Genomic DNA, 21,567 nt, shown 5'->3' with positions numbered 1-21,567 from the left:
CCTCCCCCCCCCGAGGAAAAGGTTCACAGAATTTTCCCCCAAGGGCCATAAATAGCAATCGCGCTCCCAACACTCACAAGTTACGATTTCTCTACCTTGGGCTCACTCCAGACTGCAATTTTTATTTTCTTTTGGGCTCAAATGTGCTTCTGAGTTCATTTTTTAAAAGTCCATTTTTAATCAGATGCGGACAGACAACATTTGTGGATCAGATCAAGGCAGTTGTCCATAGGAATCTTGTCTTCAGTGCTCCTTGTAGGAAAATTCTGTATCCAGAGACATCATAGGGACATGGTAGTGTATGTGATTTATCACCTAACTGTTGTTGCAGATCTTCACAGGCAATCTGTTTTACAGTTTTTAACAGTGTTTTACAGTAACTTATAAAAGCCTGCATCTGTGTTCATCCTGGCAGAAGAAAGTGTGTGACTTCAAAAAGGAGAGAAACTCCCTCAATGTCCTTTAATTCCCCCTGCAGTATTAAAATTAGATGGGCAAAGTTAATTTTTATTACCTAAGTTTGATTCTTAATAGTTTAGAAAATAAAAACTTCTTTTTCTTCACAGCTGCTGTTACAATGAGCAAGACTATCCAGGAATTAAGGTAGTACATATGTTTTGTTTGTTGTTGTAGAAATTCTTGTACCTGCTATCAGTTACTGCAGTAAACATCACACTCACTGGAAATGGAAGCCAGCAGATTCCTAGAGTTTATCTGTTATATTGAGGTGACAAGAAAGACATGAACACAGTATTTAAGGATATGGGTGCCAGAGGCACTCTACAATGAATTACATGGATCATTGTGTGCCAGGATAATAGCTTCAATTCTGTCCCCAGTGGAATGAGTTCCAGCAGGCCATGGAATTTCTGCACAAATAGCAGAATATAGTATTACCCTTTGATAATGAGTTTGCAGGGTTATGCTTACTATTAAACTCAGAATCATTCAGCATTGGAAAAGTAATACTTGTGAAATCCAGGGAAAAGTGATATTTTTGCTTAGTATACCTCAGTATCTGGGGAATTAGAATGGAAAGACTCACAGAATCTCATTGTCTGCCCCAACTGTCTATTAGTCCCCTGGATTTGTTTAGTCATTCTTTAATCTTTTTATGCATTTGGGTTATACTCCACAGTAACAGGGCAGTGTTGATAAAACCTCCACCCTTGCCTGTAGGTGATGCCCCTTCTTCCCACTTCCAGAGTAACAGACTCCTCAGGATGCTTTACCCATGCTCTGCAGCTCAGCTGGCATCTGTGGACTCTCATCTGTTTTTTCTCAGTCATATCACTAAATGAAACTCCAGGTTTATCAGGTTTCATTAATACAAAAGCAGAGAGGCAGGGTAACAAGTTCAGTGCCCAGACACAGGGACTTGTTGACAAAAAATTGTCAAAAAATAGTGCTGCATGGGCAGAAATCAACTCTGTGTGTTGTAACTGGGTCATTTGAGAGTGTCAGAGTCCTGCTAGGCACACACAGCCCTGCTGATGCTAAAGCTGCTCTCCCTGCTGACCTTATATTCAAATTTATCTGCCTTTCAGGTGCTGCTTGCCTGTTTCTCTGCCACCAGAATGTTTTCACTTCTTCCATTCTCAGCACAGCAATGGAAAACTTACCCTCTTCTAGTAGCAGTCCACCCAGTAGTGTCTTCTGTGCCAAATACAAACTGATTCTGAGAAAAAAAAAACTGTGTGGTGCTGGCAAAGAGCATGTGGAAAACATTCTGGAAGAATACTTAGAGAAACATGGAGTTGTGCTGGAATGAAGTGAGTTGCAGATTTGGGGCAACTTCTTAAATATAGCTGAGCTTTTGTTAATTTTGTCATTGCTGAGTCTTTGGAGAGTTTCCCCAGTGCTATTCTGAGCAGCCTCTTGGCTGTTCCCACATGTCCCTGACAAACAGAAATAGGTGATGGGTAATAATGTTGGCAGGATTGCTGTAGCAGTGTTCCATGCATGGGCAGTCCACTGCAGCACACTGTGAGTAGCCAGTTAATTAAAAAGTATTAAAAAAAGCCAACCAACCAAACAGAAAACCACAGAAAAGAAAACAAAAAATAACCAGGTAATTCCCATATCCTTGCTGGTTTCAGCCTCAGGTCTCTTAGCTTATGGATTCAGTGTTTTGGTCAGTTTAGCTTGGTTTTTTTGGCTATTTCTCATTTAGACCACTGAGCTCCATGAGCAACAGAAAATCAGTTTCAGACTGATCATTGCTGATTTGCAGACCAAGCTGATGAAAGTGCAGTTGGAAAGAGATGCCCTTCAGGATGCCAGGTATGAAGGCCAAAACAGACACGTTATGGGGAGTACCTAAATGGGCTTTGAGAGGCACAGCAGATCTCCTCAGTGAGAATGTTGCCTTCAGGAGTGAAGTCAATGAGACCATCCCACTTTGGTGTAGGAAACAGCTTATAATATAGCTGTAAAAACCAGCAGTTAGGCAACATAAATATTACACTTAATAGTCAGGATAAAAATCCATGTTACGATTCCTGTTTTATAAAATATTTATTTGGTTTCCACATTCAGACAAAAGGAATCCCAGAGCCAAGAAAATATAAAAATACAGCTAAAAAATACCATGCCAGAGCTGGAAGCTGCCAGCCAGCTGCAGGAGGAGGCTGACAACCAAACTGAGCACCTGAAAAAGATGGTACAGAGCCATGAGGAAGTACTTCTGGAACTGCGTGGCATCCTTAGGGACTATGAAGACAGCACGGGCAAGAAGCTCTGTGAACATGAGGATATTACTACCCTGCACATCCACAACCTGAGCACTGCATTTGCTGATGTCCTGCAAGATTTAGACTCAGAGGTGTCACACCTCAAAGCAAGGGTTGTCCTGGTATGTGAAGAAGGTGCTACTTTTCCTTCCAACATGTATGCTGGTTTTATAGAGAATATTTTTGAAAACTCCATGAGCTCTCACCTAAACTGGCCTAAGGAAATGGTTATGGCATTTGTAGATTTTTAGATTAACATTTGTAGAGGTACAAATGCTGTTTTGCAGTTGAGGTGCCAGGTGCCAGGATGCCAGCCTTTTACACCCTCCAAATTAAGATGGGATTTATTGCTAGAATTTAACCTGTCTTGTGCACATCTTCACAGTTCAACGTGGAGGTAAACAGAAGGAAATTACACTTTGGAAACTGCTTTTTAGGCTTTCTTTTCTTTATGGGTTAGCATTGTCATCTGTTTACCATAGGTGGAAGGAGAACTTGAGTCACTGAAAAAAGATCCACAGACCCAAAACCTACTTCTGCTTCAGCAACCTCAAAATAGGTACCTGTTTTCCATTTATTTATTCATAAAACATAAATAGACATTTTTCACATGCCACGTACAATTCTTTTCTGATTATGATGGTATTGGACAGGTGGAAGTGGCTGGGGGGCAGCAAGAAATGGTTTTGAGAACTTAATTGTTCATTCCAGGTGTTCATTTGCTCTTTACTTTTTTCCTTCCATGTTGACAATTTATTTTATTCACTGCCTTTAAAAAATACCACTTGGGGAGTATCTGTACACCTTACTTTGGTGAAGTGTCACTGGTCACTGAGGTGGAATTCTAGAATTTGTTGGGAAACTAGTTCCACTGTTAAAAGGATGGACTGAAAGTAATCCCTTTAGTGGTTATGTCAGCTTTTTCTTTCTAATTTCACTAAGAGCTTTGTCCTCCCTTGTTCTACAAGCCTTCATTTCCCCAGCTGGCCACCTGAATTATGCAGTACATAATATTTCATTCACAATAGAACATCAAAATTACTACGTTTCTGACTACTGACCTATACCATGACCTCTCTAGTGCCAAGACTAAATTAGAATTAGGGTTTCCTTTTTGCCACAGGGTTGAGCAGCTAATAAGTGAGCATGAACAGGAGGTGGCAGCACTAACTGCTGAATCTAACAATGCAAGTGGTATCCAAAGCCAGATGCAGATCATTCAGTATGTTTTTTGATTCCAGTGTAGAAAATGTTAAATGTAACCTTCATTGGAGAGAAAACTTACCCTGGTAGCACACTCCTGTGCTTTTGGTTTCTTAGTGTCTTTGTTTAAAGAGTTAAGCAGTCCTTGCAAAAATAATGGGATGGAATTAAAAAAGGGAAAAGGTGAAACCATGGCAAAATTGCCATGCATTAGGCAGACTGAGAATCAGGAGACCCAGGCTGGTTCTGTTCTTAGGCTGCTGCAGCTCAGAAGAAAAGCAGGGCCAGCAAACTCAGGGGAAATTCCAACTTGCTCAAGCCTTCAGCTCTGCTCTTGCCACCAGTGTTTGGAATGATGACTCTCCCAAGTTGTGAAGTTTCTGCAGAGTATGTGGTGAGAGTTAAAAGGATGAAAGTTTGTAAGCCAAGAGCTGTGGCTGATTGCAGTGGTGGGTGGATACAAAATTAACTTCCAGCAGCTGAATCCCAAACAAGAGTGGGTGAACAGTTGGGTGGCTTCAGACGTTTACAGAAAGTCATGAATGGTAATTTTAAAGAGTGGCAACCTTATATTTGGGATCAATAGCTATGTCAGTAATGGGACTTTGGTAATAGTAAGTGAGAACAAAAAGCTGCTAACTCTCACCTGCTACTTGATGTCTCAGAAATCAGTGCTCAATAAATAAGGTAAATGAGGACATGGCATACACTGTTGCAGAATTAAAGATGAGGCTTTAATATCAGTGTATGTTAATATCTGACTTACACAGTTGAAACTGAAAAGCTGATGGCAAAATACTTCTCAGTTCTGCTTGTGGAATAGTTGGGATGCATTTAAAGGCAGACTTAGCTTGCTTGGAACTCGTTTGGGAATAAACGAGTTATCATCAGCAATAGGAAGCATCAAGATTTATCTGAGATGGATATTGGAGAGCAAATCTAACCAGTGAGAAGCTGTGATTTTCGTGTGATCCCACTGTGAATGATAATTTTACATTTCAGTGGTCATGCTGATTGTAGTGAAAACAGCCCCAGGTGTGTTATGCTTTCTGGGTTCTTACAGTTTATAATTTCTCCACTCATAACTTAGAGAACAAAGAAGCAGCCCAAATGCAGTGCATGCACATCAGATCAGTCACCTGGAATCTGCAGTTTCTCACCTGGGTTCTGGATTAGGAGAAGCTCAGAGGATGTTTGCAGACAAGGTGTGTATGGATTTGTGTGTTGGAATCAGTGCCAATGAAACTGGGTGTGTGGATAGCTGAGATGTTCTGGATACATGAGGAAAGTCATGTCAAAAGGGATTGCTTCCCAAAAACTGTGTGGACAGGTGAATTTGATGTGGAAAGATAAATTCTTTTACCTTGAACTTTATATCCTTTTTGAGAACAAGTTGTCTTTCTGTCAGACAAAAGAGGTGAACACAAAATAGATTTGTTGAGTGTATTGGGAGCATACCATAAATTATGCCTTCTGGAAAGACATAAAATGATTCTGCTCTACAAACATCACTTACATGTGCAGGAAAAGAACATTGTTTCACTATACCTCTAGAGAATATATCAGCAGAAAACAGACAGTAACAATTACAATAACTGCTTATTAAATGATTTTCCTTAGAAAACAGTTGCTCTCCACCCCCTTTAAAAGCCAGTGGAGCTGACCTATGGAGAAATGCTCAGTGGAGCCAAATCTGTCTCATATTACAAGTCAGGAGGATTTAGGCATCCCTCTCTGACGTGCTCTTGGAAAGGGAAATTCAGTTCACAGGAGGGCCATGAAGTAGGGCAGAGCTGACAGTCTCTGATCCAAAAAGATCTGAGAATGGAATGGCAGGGATGTGCAGGTCAAGCCTGGGGAGCCATGCTGTACATAGACTTGCACTGTAAAGCAGAGCAGGAAAGGCATTGTGTTTTATCCTTTCTGTAGCTTTCCACTCTTACCAATTCCAGGGATTCACATGTATCAAAACTCACACTACTGAGTTCTAAAGTGACTTTACAGCATCGTGACAACTGTGGAGAACCTGCATTATGGTGTTCATCCTCAAGGAAGAGTACTCTATACAGAATGCTTTCCATGGCAGGTCTGTTTGCCTGAATTGTGAGTGAAATGATGCAGTGCCCAGCAGAAGGTCTTATCACATAAATAGCTGTAACTGGGGTGTATGTTCCTTAAGCACATCCCCTTTCATAGTATTTCCCTCCCAACAGGTGTTAAATTGGAAACTGGGAATCAGTTTAAGGCTGGTTTTCACAGTCTGTCAACTCCAAAAGATGTTTGGTTTCTGTCTCTGTAGAAGAGTGTAGTACTGAGTCCAGTGAACATGGCTTTTGAGTAAGAAGTGCAATACACTGAGTTGCTAAGGTAGGCTCCAGTGAGAGACAAGCTGATAGCTGGAGAGCATTTGATCTCAGGCTGTGGAGTCATTCCTGGGAAGGTGTGAGAGAGAATCTAAATAAAGCTTTTACTGTACATCTCCCTTTAAAGCAGGCATTTCTCTGCAGCTTCCCTGATAGGAAAACACCTTAGCAATGACAATATTCAAGGGAGTAGTTAAAACTAAAGTTGGTGTAAGTTGTTCTTGCTGGAGAGTTTCAGCAGTCAGAACATCTGATACTTAGTGGGTATAAATGTAAGTATTCTGTTTGGATGTGCCTGTGTGCAGAGAGCTCAGAGTGCATTCTGCTGAGCCAAAAGATGACAGTTGGACTTGTTTTGAGTAGAAATAGAAGAAATCCAATGTCCTGTTTAAAATAAAATACATTAGGAAAATTTTTAACTAATATTTATCTATATTCTAGGTCAAAGATCTTGAGAAGCAGTTGCACTTAGCTCATTTGGAGATTGCAGCAGCTAAGGCAGAACAGGATCAGCACAGCCAGGAATCTGGGAATCTAAGTCACCAGGTTCATCAGTTGTTGGTAAAAACAAATAATTGGGGTGAAAAAAATCATGTTTCTATAAAAGTCTGTTGTTACTGATGATACTCAGAGCTGCACATTGCTTGTTTCTCAAGTGCAGCAGCCACCTTATAATTAAGTTTGAAGGAAGTTGTGAAACAAAGCTGTGAAGGAAGTTTCCCTAAGGCCTATTCCATTAGCAATGCTAAGAATTAAGATTAACATTGTCATAAATTGAAAATCCTTGAGTCCTGTGCAAATCATATTAAAAGGTGCTTAGCCACCTTCACTTCAACTGACAGTTTAGATCCCTCTGTTAAGGACCTTTGGTCCCTTAACAGGTATTTTGCAAGACATATCCAGGATTTTCCTGACAGCATCAAACATTCATTTGTAACTACTAGAAAATATTCACAAATTGAACATACAGGGGGGAAAAAATGCTGTATAGCCTTGGTTTCATCACAGCTGGCTTCATCTACTATAATTAGCCTTGCTTTTCTTCTTATATAAGATTATTCCATAATGACTGAATTTTGAGCTATTAGTTTGTGGTTTCATTAGGTTTGTTTGCCCAGTTAGTGTCAGAAATGTGTATGTCAGTATGTTAGTAGTATTTACATTTTACATTCTCATATATCATTTCAATTCTGTGCTTTTAGGATTGTGTCTGAGGTGCAGAAGGCTTAAGCTCTGGTGAACATGTGACAATTGACTGCAGAGAATGAAGCCAGCAATTAACAGTTGTAATTAGTGGCAAGGATAGGTATTGATGGAGAGCAGCCTTCCTTGGCATGGGATGCAGTGCTTGGTTGGTTCCATTTGGTGTCAACACAATGCAGTCTTTTTTCAGTTTGTAGTTTATACTGGGTTTGGAATAGATAGAAATGACACAGAAGACTGCAGCACTGAGGTGTTATGTGCTTCAGAATAGTTCTAGCAGCAGTATGGAAAGCTGAAAGTTATTGCTTTGGTGGAACATAATGTGTAGAGGCTGTGTCAGGGTGTCTCAGACAATTTGTTGCCTTCTGCTAAGTGTAAATCCAGACAATAGTCCCTGTAACTGAGTGTTGGTAATGCCAAGAGAAAGAACAACAAAAATGCTAACTGTGATTCAAGGAGGGAGATGACTTTAATTTCTTGTAGGCTGAGCTGCAGAAAAAGGAGATAGAACTAAATCTAGAAAAAGAGCAGAGCAGGAGATTTTGTGATCAGAACACAAACAACAGCATCACCATTGAGCATCTAAGGAGAGAACTGGACAACAAAACCCTGCAGCTGAGGCAGATGGAGAGCAGGGTGATGGAGAGGAGGGCTGAGTGTCAGAGGCAGCTGGAGCTCCAAGTGTGTGAGCAGGATGTGCCCTGGCTGGGAGCTGAGACACAGTGAGTGCTGCCTGTGACTGCAAGGCCTCTGGAGCTCATGTGCCAAAGTTCTCCTTCCAGAGGTGCAGATACATGCCAGTCACATTTAGCTTTTTTTCCCCTATAGATCTGACTCTGCCCAACCTTTGTTTCTCTTTAATGATGAGGAAGTAGAAGCATTATTTTTAATTTTGATGTAGAAGCCTTAGGAGAAAGTAAACATTCTGCTGGTACTGTGTAAGATTCCAGAAAGCCTGATGCTGCCAGGTGTAACAAACAAACTGCTGAAGGGAGGAGTTTTGCTGAGGAGCACTTCTGTTAGAATAATTAGTAAATTAAAGTCATTGATAGAGCATTACTTTATGTAGTGCTTAATTAAATCATTATGAAGTTTGTGTTTATAACCCTAAGGTGAGTGCAGTGCCATGTCAGAAGAATGACTTGTGACAGTTCATAGCCACTGACTGGTAGGCCATGGCCCTTTCTTCAAGATTTCAGCCTCTCAGACAATGTGCTGTAACCCACTTTGTACCACAAGTAAAGATCCTGGATCACAGCATTTTGGGCTTTATGGGGTGCACATTGGTGCCTGTAGGAATAAAATCAGTAATAAATTATCCATGTGCATACTTTTCCCCCCCCCAACTTACAGTGCAGTCTGTTGATTTTTAAGATTTAAAGTTCTTTAGACCCAACTCCTCAATGTTACACCAATGTTGCCCCTGTATTTATTTATTTTACATCAGTTTAGCAATTTTCATTTTCTGTGATTAAAAAAAAACAGTATTCAAATAAATACTTCATTTACTAGAGGTGGAGGAAGAGGAAGGAAAAGCAGGATAATCATGTAGTCATTGTAGACCAGACCATGCTGACCTAATTTTGCTCTAAACCCAGGATATTTAAGGTGAACTGTAGAAGGACAGGAAATTGTAAGTGCAGAAATCAACTCTTACCTTGGGCTGTCCTTACATTGTTATTAATCAGGTGGCTGCAATTAAGGAAAAAAAAGAAAGCATTAGCAAGATCTCCTCTTTGACTCTCCAGCTGGAGTCAGCCAAGGATACACTCCATAAAGTTCAAGAAGATCTTGCAGCCAAACAGATGAGTTTGGAGACTGCTGAGAAAACAGTGTCAGATCTGACAGCTCAGCTGCAGGAGAAAGAGAGAGCCCTTGAGGTTACCAACAGGGAAACTGAGAAGCTCCATTCAGAACTCAGCAGAAGGATGCAGGAGCTCCAGCATCTGAAGAAAGAAGAGGTCTGTTTGCACACTGTGCAGTCAGAGTGTGGGACACTGAAACTGCAGCTGCTGGAGAAGCAAAGGATTATTGAGATTTTCCAAAACCAAATGGCTAACATCACCCAGCTTGTGGGGCACCACAGTCGAGCTGCTGGAGCAATGGAAGTTGAGAAATCTCAGCTTATAAAAGAAATAAATGGCTGGAAACTTGAAGCAGAAGGACTTAAGGTAATCCTGTATTATGTTTTTGTAAGGCAGTTAATGTTTTCTGCTTTTCAATCTGTACCTCAGTATGCTGATTCTGTGGTTTTAAAGCAGGTCAGACAATGCACCTTGAATCCCAGCAGCACCAGGAGAGTTGGTGAGCAGAGAAGAGTAATATTACCACATTATCACCAAAAATGAATAATTCAATGGTGCAAAGCAGTTGCCAGAAGGTTTGTGAAAGCTGGAATGCAGCAAGCTGTTCTGAGTGATACAGCTGTCCACAGGAGAGAACCAGAAATGCAAAGTGTTGCTGACAAGTAACAGGCAGGGAGTGAGCACTTAAAATTCCCAACTGGAGACACTTTAGAACTGGTTATTGGTCAGACAGGAGTTACAGGGTATGGCAGTTTTATGCAGGTCAGCATCTTGAAAAAATTCACTCATTTTTCATCCTCTTCTGTAAGAACACAGTTGAGCCTTAGTAGTGATTATATAGAGGAAGTGATAAGAGGATGGGAGTAATTTTCATGTAAGCCTGGTAAGGTTAAACATGCTGTGAAGCCATCACATCAGATTCTGTTGTAACCTCTCTGCCTGGATTAGCAATTTTCACAGAAGGAATTTGTCTATTTTACTCTGGTTTTCTTTTTCATCCCAAACTGTTCTCTGAGATTTAAAGCAGTGATGATGTCTGCACATCTTTCTGGTTCTTCTGTATAATTATGTGTATTACATGTAATTACTGATACATTTTTGTTAATGTAAATAGGTTGCAAAGGATGAGACAGAAGCCAGACTACATGAAGTGGAGGCCAGACTGAGTGGGCTGGAACTAGAAAAGGTTCAACTGGTGAACACATGCAGTGAGAGGCTTCATGCACTTCATGCTATGAAGCTGGAAAAAGATCAGCTAATGAAGGAGCTCCAGGCTGGTCGGAGTGAGCTGGCTGGTCTGGCAGGTAGGGAACCTCCACTCAGCTCAGCTCCCATGGCTGCTAAATTGGGCTGGTGTTAAAAATAGAGAGCAGCTTGAACCCAAATATGGCTGCTGGTACAGCAGGAGGTTCCTGGCAACAGGGGGTGGGCAGATTGCTAAACCCAGGGTTTGGGATTCTGGCACAAAATGATGGGAAAGCAATCTTTGTAGCAGTCTCTCACTACTCTGAGCAAAAATAATAAACCTCCTGACTCTGGAGACTAAAGAATAAATCACAGAGTAGAAGCTTGACCAGTTTTTCCTGGGTGTTACTTAACAGCACCAGTGGATCCCATTATCTGTCTGTGCTCAGAGGTTTAAGTTCTAACTCCAAGCACTGTTTTCACAACGAGTCTGTGGGGAAGGTGGTTGAGGTAATACTTAAAAAAAAATAAATTAGGGGCTTGACACAAGGCAACCACCAAAACTCAGGGAGATCCTCTGTGAAATTAGGTCAGCTCAAACCTAAGTGGTTTTTAGTGTGGCTGGAGAGAAGAATGACAAGGCAAAATGCTGTCTCACTGATAGCTTTAGCTTCCACAACATGCAGTTGGTTCTAGCAGCGGGAACTCAGAAATGGGGATTTATATCACTTGAACTGTTGTTCTGGTGAGCAACCAAAGAACACATTTGTTTCTGGTGATGCAGAAGCCTTTGCTGACATACAGGACAAGAGTTGTGCATTTATTAGCTGGGGATGTTACTTGATTTATGACTTAGCTATTTGCAAATCTAATACTCCTGTTAAGAGGGCAGGCAGCAGATCCATAATCCTATTCTAGGGGGATATGACTTTTTCTCACTGTAACTTCACCTTTATTCTCACCAGAGGCATTTGAAGATGTGAAGAGGGATTATCTGGACAAAATCAGGGAGGTGGAAAACAATGCAAACAGATTGAAGATGAAATTGAAATCTGCCCAAGCTGAACTGGAACAGACCAGGACTGCTCTGAAGACTGTGGAGGGATCTGATGGGCATGGTAATTAGGGATTGAACTTCCCACCATACTTGTCTTTTTTACATGAGGATTTTTTAAAGTATTTATCCCTCAACAGATACTGTAATAACATTCCAAATATTTTGTGAAATAAATACAGTATTGCAGATGACAACTTATTTTTATTTTGCTGGTTATTGCACCCTGTAAAACTGAGACCATGAGTTGAGTTTTCTCAGGTGATCTTTATGCAGATTTCCAGGGAAAGTCTTGTCTTGTCTTGTGTGTGTGATGGGCCTGGTGCTACCACTTAGGACAAAAGTCCAGTTGATCCTAATGGGTGGTTTGCAGAGGAGTGACTGTAACATCCTGGTGAGTCTGACACATTGCTGATAGCTGACTGCCAGGGTTTTCTGTCAGAACTCAGAATTTATGATCAGTGTTGCTCAGTGAGAATTAACCTTGTGTTTTACAGCTATGAAAGTTGCAGTGGGAATGCAGAAGGAGATCACAGCCAAGAGAGGACAGATAGATGCATTAAAGAGCAAGATTAAATTCTTGGAAGAGGCAATGACAAATGCAGCTAAGGTCACAAAAGCTCTGTGTGAAAGTGTTTCACTGTACCTAAAGAGATGTTTCTTTGGAGAAATGAATGGCCAAAAGCACAGCTGGGATGAGAAGGTCAAAACAGGACTGTGCTTGATACAATGGGAACCTTCCCTGTCCTGCTAAATCAGGCTATAAGGGAGTATCTCCTCCACAGTAAATTAGCATTCTGCTTTGAGGCAGGTTTTAATTCATATTTGTTCTCTGTGAAAGAACAGCAGCAGTTTCAATGAGAGTCAAGCTCTTACACTCCAGTTCTTTTTAAAAATGCTAACTAATATGTTCTGTATCTTTTTGAATTTGTCCCACATTGCTCTCATTCTCTATATTCTGAGACAGTTCTTTGCACTTCTGCTTGTAAAATCTGCTTACCATATCAAGGTCATTCTAGCATTTTCCTTGACAAGTCACTGTTACCAATAGCAGGAGTTTACTGAATGATCATTTGTATCTTTTTGCTGTAACCTTTCCTCCTCTGCTGCCTTTGAATCCTGTGGATCCTGAAGGCTGAAATTTCCAGTTTCAAATGGAATCTAAAATCTGAGATGTTACTTAATCAGGACCAGGCCAATTGTACTTTTCTTTATAAAGACCTATGATCTTGTTAAGAAACCTCATCTTTCTGCAAGATGCAATAGCTAGGCTGCTGAAAGGGTTAACTCAGATCTTTCAAAGTGAAAAAAAATAGCAAAAGAAGTATGTAAAATATGTGTATTTACAGCTTCCCAACTCACACTTTGTTCTCATCTTCAATTCAGGAGAAGCATTACCTCAGAGAAGAAAACAGTAAAGTCAGGCAAGAATTGAGTTACATGACAGCAGAAAACAGTAAGATTGTTGGGGAACTGGAACTCCTGAGATCACAAGACAAACGTGTGAAAGAAAAAATATCTAAGATGGAGACAGCTCTTGATAAGGTAATTTTAAGTAACTTTACAGTTCTGTGAGACCTCTGAGTGCTTTTTCTTGGGAAGAGAAAATGTCTGACCTCTTACCTAGGTTGTATTTAGTATCTCCTGTTCACATGTGCCCTAAGATACTGACCTGGAGAGATGTCTATAGGTGAGTCTGCCATCTGTTTTTCTAATGGCAAAAGGCTTCTGTTTTCATTAAGATAATTCTTAATTCTTTTTTTCCCCTTACTTGCTCAGGGAGATACAAACTGCAGAGGATTTAAAGCAGATTGATCTTCCAGACCTTCCAGTGGCTCTTGGCACAGCTGCTTGCCCTGGCCAGAGAGTTATTCCATGTAACAGGGGCTGCACTGGAACCCAGTGTGGGCACACACTGACTCAACACACTTGTCCCACTTTCTGGGACCTTGGCTGGCCAGCTGGGGAGCCCTCAGGTTGAGGGAAGTTTTCAAGAAGACACCTTTTTAGCTGAGGTTTCTGTTGCTGACATACCTGCCTCTTGAGAGTATGTTCTACTTGTTGCCCTGTTAATCCCAGGTGCCCTGCAAGTCAGCTGCTGCTCTTTCAGAAGGAAGAATCTTTCCAGTTGCTCAGGATTTGATCTTTTCAGGATGTAAATGTGCATATTAGGGCTACTAGTACCATATCACCACTTAGTTGCTTTTGTAAGCCTATCAAGAAAGGTCTCTGGTCACTTTGGAGTATTTCTGTGCTGACAGCAGTAGATAAATCCAGCATCTGTACATGGACCTTGTTGCTAGTCAGAATAAACCACAAAAGAGTGTAATCCACAGAAAGCTGGCAAAACTGCCCCTTCTGTCCTCTCTTCCAGGCATCCATGCAGTTTGCAGAGTATCAGTGCATCATCCAGTGTCAGGAACAAGAAGCTGTGCTCTTCAGGCTGCAGCATACTTTAAATTTAAAAGTAAGTGCCTGGCTGAGAAACAAGGCTGTGAAGCCAGGTGCATTTTCTTTGTGTCCTGACTTTGGGTTTAGCTGTATTTATTGCAAATACTCTTTATTAAAAAAAGTTTGTGTGCTGAAACCCTTTTTGTATAGAATGCCTTTTTGCTGCACAGGCTGTGTCTATAATTTCAGTTATTTTACAGTAAGCTCAACAAAAATATTAAACAGCCACAGGAATATTGGTGCATGTGCTTCAGCTGCTTAGCTTTGGTTTTGGTGACCATTTTCCTGTGGTCCTAGGCAAATAAAAGCTAGAAATGTTCATGGTATTATTATGAAAAATGGATTAAGAGAGACAAGGTCTGTGGGGATGCTTTAGAGATAGAAAGCACTAACAAGTTTTTGGGCACCTACATCCTTCTTCAGGCCTCAAATAAACCCAGCAACATTACAGCTCCATACAGGCTGGAAACAAGGGCTTTGAGTTGAATTTGATTATGCTGATTGGTTCAGAAACATTAAAAAAAAAATCACTCATTTTTAAGAAGCAAAGAGAGATGTTAGCAAGGGGAATGGAAATATGGTCATGAGGCATCTGTGCAGGAAAAGGAAAGCCTGGAGCTGTACAGGGAATAGGGAAGGTGATGCAGTGGGGCTATAAAGTTAGTATCTCTGCTCTAGAGGCCAGAATGAGTATTGCCCAGAGGGTTCAATCTAGCCTCTGTCCTTACTGGTGTGTGGAATAGAGAATACTCTTCACCTTTGCCTGATTTATAACCACAGACTATTAAGGCAGCAGTGAAACTACTACTATAAACACATGGCACACTTGGAACAATAGCTGGTGCAAGGAACTATCAGTTATTTTAGTGACCTGTCCCAGCTGCTGGTTTTGAGTGACAAAAAGGAATGTTATATCCAATATACAAATCTGCATGAGCAGTACAAAAAGTACTTCACATGAACAGCAGCAAAGGTGAGGGAATCTCATTGCAGTGAAACTAATTCTCCACCAAGTGGGGAAAAAGAAGGTACAAGAACAGTGGGATAATTTTATTTTGTGGTTGCCCTGAGATGCCCTCCACTGGAATGGAAGTCTGAAAATCTGTATAACTGCCCCTCCTGCATCCAGTTCTGACAGTAGAAGGGTTGTCTGAGCACACCTAATAAACACTAAAAAGTGTTTTGAGAACTGAGTGCTGCAGATTATAAAAGATTTGGCTAGAAGAGCTGCCCTGCTACAGGGAGCATGCTGTCCATACCCAGTTGTTCTCCTTGGCTCTACTTGTTCTCTTTTTCCCCAGGAGCTGCAGGGCCCAGGCTGCTCATCAGCTGCTGCTCCAGGCAAGCTGCAGCACTCTGTGTCTCTCTGCTGCCTGCATCCCAATGTCCTGCCACCTCCCCTCACCTGGCCCAGCTGCCTCCCTCCTGTGAGTACCTGTGAGTATGGAAACAGAGCTGTTCCAGAGAGGAGAAACAAGGTGACATTTCTAAAACGGAGAGCATCTCCTTTAGCAGTATCCAGGAGTGAATCCTTACCACCAAAGGTGAAATCACTTTCTGCAGCTTCTCATACACCATGGCCTTTCAGATTGTCTGGTTTGGGTTCCATTTGCAAAATACAAGTGGAAACCAACCAGACAATAAGAAATACTATAGATTGGATTAGGAGTTTATCTCACCTGTGTCACCTGTCACATTTATAAACTAGATTTTTTTTAGCTTTTTGCTTGCTGTAAACCACTTATATTTGGCAGAGAAAATAGACTTGCACATAGTCCCTGATAAATTTCATTGTCTGATTCAACTGTGCTAGCTCTTCATACTTACATCTTTCTCCAAGTTGGTCTTCATTGATTTTGAACAGTTTATCCTAAAAGACAGGTCACTATCCTGCCTTCCTTTTGTTTTTATACACCTACATTTAGATTTAAGTTAGATGCTGGTGTTGGAATTTTTCATTACAAAAACACCAACTCTGATCATTCTTGAAAAAAAAAAATCTTTTGGTATTTTCTGTGCAGATTTTGCATAACTTTCCAAAAGGGACCTGGTGCATCTCTCACAGAAACTGGTGGAGGTCTTTTCAAAATCTGTAGGAGGCTGCAAGTTAGTTCAGTTGTTTTCTGGTTTCCTTTCTGATGTGGTGACAGACATTTGCATCAAGAATCAAAGGACAGCTAAGTCTGTGGAATCCCTGCAGCATCAGGCACTCACATCCTTTCTTCTTTGAGTTAATCAATTTGTATTTCTGAGCACAAAGGGAAAAGGACCCATTTTTAATGTAACACCATGGTAAAGACTGAACATGTTGTAGGAGAACTTGATTCAAGGTCTACTTGACTCTTTTTCATCCCTGCATGAGTAATTACTGTACAAAATGAAGCAGCTCCAGCACCCCAGGTGACCCTACCAATCCAGCAGCCTGGCTGCTTACCCAGAATGTAGGAAAGGATTGGATTACACTGACCCATTACAAAGCTGAGGATTTGCACTCCATGCAAGCTCTGCTGAAACTAGTGTGTTCTCATTGGAAATGACCTTTTTTTTTTTTCCCAATGAAAACGTGTTAGCAAAATGTTTCCAGCCAGTTCCATCTGTAGGTGTAGCAAAAGGCAGTGGGAGCTCTCAGTGCTTTGAACTCCTGATGTGCTGAATTGTCTGAAAAATCCAGTTCTGCACCAAAAGAATGATTCTTTGAACCATGCCTTTGCCTCGGGTCTTGATCAGTAAAATGAGAATAATATTGCACTTCATCTCAGAGTAGGGCTGTGGCAATGAAGTGGTTTATATTGGCAGACAACTCAGCTGTTACAAAGTGAATGCCTAGAAAACACAACTGATACTCCAGGATTTCTGTCTCCAGAGCTGAGCTTGTGTGCTGTGTCATATTACCTGGCATCCCAGGTTGAAAGTGAGGAAACAACTGTCACAGAAGCACTGATGGTTGGTTCTGAGTACTGAAAAAGGTAATAATTTCGAAATTAAAGGCTTATTTTAACATTCTTGACTTTGAAACAGTAGTTGTAACCTTTTTATGACATTTATTCCAACTCCAGCTGTTAGCCATGTTCCCCCTCAATAAGCTATGGCAGATGCCTTGCCAGATAAGAGTGCAGTCATAGTCAGAGAGTATTTTGACAGTCTTCAAGTTCCCATGATCTAACCCCCACCATTTCTTAACTAAAATTACAAAAAATCCACTTTTTCTGACTTGGAAGACAAGAGTAGAGGGAGAGAAAAATCCATGACTTAAGATGGGGTTTACTTAAGGATTGAAAACGAGAATCCTTTAATAAATACTTTGTAACTGGTTTTATTTCAGATGACTTCCAAGCTGGGGGTTTTGAAGGAGGAGCCCTTGCAGGATCTGAAAAGGATTCTTCAGGAATTAACAAGCTCAGAGAGTGGCAGTCCCTCCGTGGGTCTTGGCAGAGATGCCAGCAGTGATGGGAGGAGATCCCCTTCAGCAGCCAGGAGGAAGGCAGGGTAAGAGTAATAATGCTCTGTTATTTGTGTTGTGTGCTCTGTACCCCCAGGTGTCCCTCAGTGCTCTCACTGAAAATGAGTCCTGCTGCTTTTTGGGAGTTATTGATCCATTATTGATCCATTTGCTTTCTCTCATCAAGTATCTCTGTACTCTGAGAATTTACAGTGCCTCAGAAAAGACATCAATCCAAGCTTGGAAAAGGCAGGACTTTATGTGATGCTACTCATTTGATACTATCAGGTGAAATATGGGCTAAAAAGTACCTAATATCTAAAGACCCTAAATAGAAGCCCTGTTGTGTCAGTGACCAGAGTGCAGATTGCAGTGGCATTAGTTGTCTAAAGCAGAACTTGTGTCTTTTTTCCATCTTTATAGCTACCTGTTGTTCACAGCAAATCTACCCTCTATTACTTCAGTGGCCTAAATTCACTCCAATAGACTTTTTTTTTTTTTCTGTGAATGGATATAACAGTTGTGGTTCATTTTCTTCTCTGTTACCAAGTCCTGCCACATTGAAATAAATAAACAAGCTTGGTAAAACTGAAACCTCTCAGTCCTGGCACATATCTGCAGTAAGAGTTTTTTCCACACAGGGAGACTCTGCTACTGAAAACATTGTGGGTACTTCAGGGTGGTGAAATGTGCTTTCACTTCTCTGAGTAACCTGCTTCTTAAATGACTCCTTTAAGGTTTGGCTTTGAAGGTTTTTTTTTAATACAGCCCTGAGCTTGTCTGTATTGTTTTATTCATAGTGCTGAAGGCTTGCTGGGAGTCACAGAACAGAGCTGTGATGTTACTTTCATCCCTCTAGGAGTGAGCTCTGGGACTCATTTTCTTTTAACTTACATGTATATCATCTGTGAAGGCTGTGTTACCACAGCTGAGCATAATGCTTCCAAAATGCCAGTTTTGCCATCATTTTGCTTGCAGGGACTCTTCATGCTTCCACACTGCAGGTCTTCAGCCCCAAGATGGTACCAAGCCCTTCACACCCCTTGGTAAGTTTTCTCCATCCACTTCTGAGGATGAATGTGCCCTAGCAATGCTGAACTGGAACCGTACAGAATGTTAAAAAAATATAGTTGAAATACAGTATATTTTATTAGATCATTTACTCAAATACCTCTCAGCAGGTGCTGTTACAAAGTCTGTATTGCACTTACTGCAAATTCTGTTGCAGAGTAGCTCCATGGAGGCTGATAGCAGCACACCTACAGTGAGTATCTTCCATGGTAGTTACTTATGGATAGTGATAGCCTTGTGTAATTAGCAGGGATAATACTGTCAGATTTTTGGTGCCTAACTTGTAGCTCCTGAGTTCTCTGTTCTGGTAGCTAAACATGGATGTGCTTTTGAGAGGAATCAGTGAATTGCAGATTCTCTTGATTTCCTTCCAGGTACTGAGTGCTCAGTACCTTTTGAAAGGCAGTGTCATGTGTTCAGTAACCTAAGCAGAAATATGAGAATATGGCTTTGAGTGTCAGGGTTTGAGGGCCTTAGCTGCCTTCTGCTTTCTTGTCCATAGATGATCTATTCTGTGAATTTTCTCTGAAAATTTCCTACAGATTCTGATATATTTAATTGTTCTCTATTAGAATTTGGGCCACTGTCCTTCAGAGATAGGCTGGATCTCCTGTTTGTCCTGAGGAGTAACTACTATGGGTCCTCTTCTTATATTTCTGAGTATTCAAGAAAATCTCCTGGGTAGTTACTGTCACCCTCCTAACAAACCCACTGCAACATCCAGGGAGTTTTCCAGCTTCCAGAATAGCTGCAAGGAGTGTTTTTTACACAGAGAAGTAATTGAGCAAGGGAGCTTTGTTAGAAACCCTCCGGATTATTTTCAGGATGTGTCAGGAGGGAGTAACAAAACAGAATATGGGAAGAAAAAAGAGAGGAACTGTAGTAAATCTTCCCCTCACAAGTTGCATGCAGCACAGGTGTGCCATACCTGTGCAAATATGCTATTTAATCTGCTGATTCCATATTTCTCTGCATATCTTCTCTCTTTTCCTCCTGACCCTCTTATCTGCCAGAAACCCAAAGCATATCAGTTATTGATAAGGAAGGAAATGGCAGAACACAGGTCCTGTTTCCTCCTAGGCAGGTTCACTTGGCCATCCTTCACCTGACCCTCACTTCAACAGAAACAAGAAATGTTTTATGGCCTCCTGCTGCCTTGGCTACTAATAAGGAATGGAAAGGGTGAAAGAGTGCAACAAAGGGGACCCAACCCTCTACCTGTCACAGAGCTAACATCAAACCTGGCACAGGGGGCTCTCTTCTGGTGTGTGCTCACTGCTCTTTGTTGGATATCTCCTAGGAGGTACATCCATCTTCTCAGCAGCTCCTCATTATGTAGCCTCTCCCAAGAAGCTCTCCCAGAGGCACAGACCCAGAGAAAGGTCTCCAGTACACTTGCTGTTAACTTCTCCACCTGATGACCTGGCAGAGCACAGACTGTCCCCAAGGAAGGCTGGATCTCCAGAGGGTGCAGCCACAGTCCCCCAGATAAGTAAGTCCAGTCCCATGTACTGATCCAAACAGCCTGGCTGGGTCTCTTCCCAGCCAGCACAGTGTGTTAGAAACTCTAACATAATTTAACATAAAATCATATACAAATGAAACATAAATCCAGCCCTTCAGCAGTTCTTTAGAAACAAACCAGTGGAGTCCCCCCATCACCCACTGGTGCAGTGTTCTGCACTCCCTGCCTGTGGTACCTGTACCTCAGACTGCAGTATTTTTCTGTGTTGCTGACAGAATCAGTTGATGTTTCTCAGGGTTAACACTCACAGTGCTCACATGGACAGGCCTGGCATTAATTTTCCATTTCAAGCCCCAGCAGGTGTAATTACAGTATGCAAACTGATTGAACTATTTACTGATGGTTCCTGTGAAAGTGCTGCTTTAGTGGTTCTGGCCCACCTGTGCTTGCTTAGATGACACAACCTTTGCCCTGTCACAGTTCTGTTCAAGCAGAGGGATTTTCTGTTTTCTGTGAGTAAAACGTAGCAGCTGATTATTGTCTGGATCTTCAAAGACTTGGAATTTCTGGTTTTATTCCTGGCTTTATTAATTTACATCTTTCTGTACTTTGGTTTTCCATCTGCAAAATGCAGTGGACATTACAGTACAACACTTGCAGGTCTGCTGGCAGAGGGACTACAAGATGTGTTTGTAAATACTGTTGCAGTGTCACCACTTTTTTTGGGGTAATTTATAGGGAAAATAGAAGTGTGGGTTCAACAGTGTTTCTTAAACAGAAAGACTGTTAAGTATGAATTTCTGTTAATAACCTTCCCTTCTTACTCATTTTCTTTGCTACTGGAAGTTTAATTGTTTGAAATGTTATTTTCTAAGAACTCCCTTTCAGAGGGAATGTTTAAATAATCAATAATTAATTTAATTTTGTAATCTCTAGTAGCATATTGCTGAATAATTCTCTCCCTAGCTCCTCAGCCTGTGGAAACTACTGAGAATAAACCTGGGAGGCTACAGAACAAGATGAGGAGCCAGCAGAACCCGGTGGAATCATTACAGGCAAAAACCCAAGGTGCCAGAATTTACAAAAAATATTCCTATTTTATTTAAAATACCCACATTCTGGAACTGGATGATCTTTAAGGTCTCTTTCAACCCAAACTATTCTGTGATTCTGTTGAAGGAGGAAGCCTTTGATGTACACAGTAAGTAAACCAGGTTCAAAGAGCATTGGATCAAAGGTATTAATTTCACCCCATCCCATAAGAGCAGTTCTGGAATCCATAGCACTTCACCACTACTCCAGCATTTGGTGCTTTGGCTTCACAAAGCAGGTGAGGTGGTGAGGTTTCTCTTTTCTGCTAAGGCACTGCATCTAAGGAACTGTACATTAAAACTTGCACTTGGGAGGGCTTAATAAGTACAGCATAACATTGGGGAGGATGTCAGAAAGCTTCAGGTGTCCTCAGCTGAGGCCTCAATCCTTTTAACAGAGGTGGTGGTCTGATAATTGTTCATGCTGCTCTTTTCAGCCACATCATCAGTGAGCAGAAGGCAGGAGATGAAGATAGAGAAAGCAGAGGAGGAGAACAAGCTGTGA

General features: G+C 41.3%; 1 protein-coding gene across 1 annotated transcript; it reads left to right on the top strand.

Moving 5' to 3' along the window:
* Positions 1 to 1,962: 1,962 nt before the first annotated feature.
* Positions 1,963 to 21,567, top strand: CCDC158 (coiled-coil domain containing 158). Its single transcript, XM_030449921.1, has 16 exons — positions 1,963 to 1,986; positions 2,174 to 2,283; positions 2,539 to 2,854; positions 3,215 to 3,291; positions 3,856 to 3,954; positions 5,026 to 5,140; positions 6,740 to 6,859; positions 7,985 to 8,182; positions 9,190 to 9,672; positions 10,421 to 10,610; positions 11,457 to 11,609; positions 12,043 to 12,155; positions 12,932 to 13,090; positions 13,920 to 14,012; positions 15,298 to 15,433; positions 21,500 to 21,567. The coding sequence occupies exons 1-16, from the start codon at positions 1,963 to 1,965 to the stop codon at positions 21,565 to 21,567; spliced, it is 2,454 nt and encodes an 817-aa protein (XP_030305781.1).

The sequence above is a fragment of the Calypte anna genome, chromosome 4A, assembly GCF_003957555.1.
Source record: "Calypte anna isolate BGI_N300 chromosome 4A, bCalAnn1_v1.p, whole genome shotgun sequence".
Classification (NCBI taxonomy): domain Eukaryota; kingdom Metazoa; phylum Chordata; class Aves; order Apodiformes; family Trochilidae; genus Calypte; species Calypte anna.
Note: the sequence above shows the minus strand (reverse complement) of the source record. Positions and strands in the feature narration are given on the sequence as shown.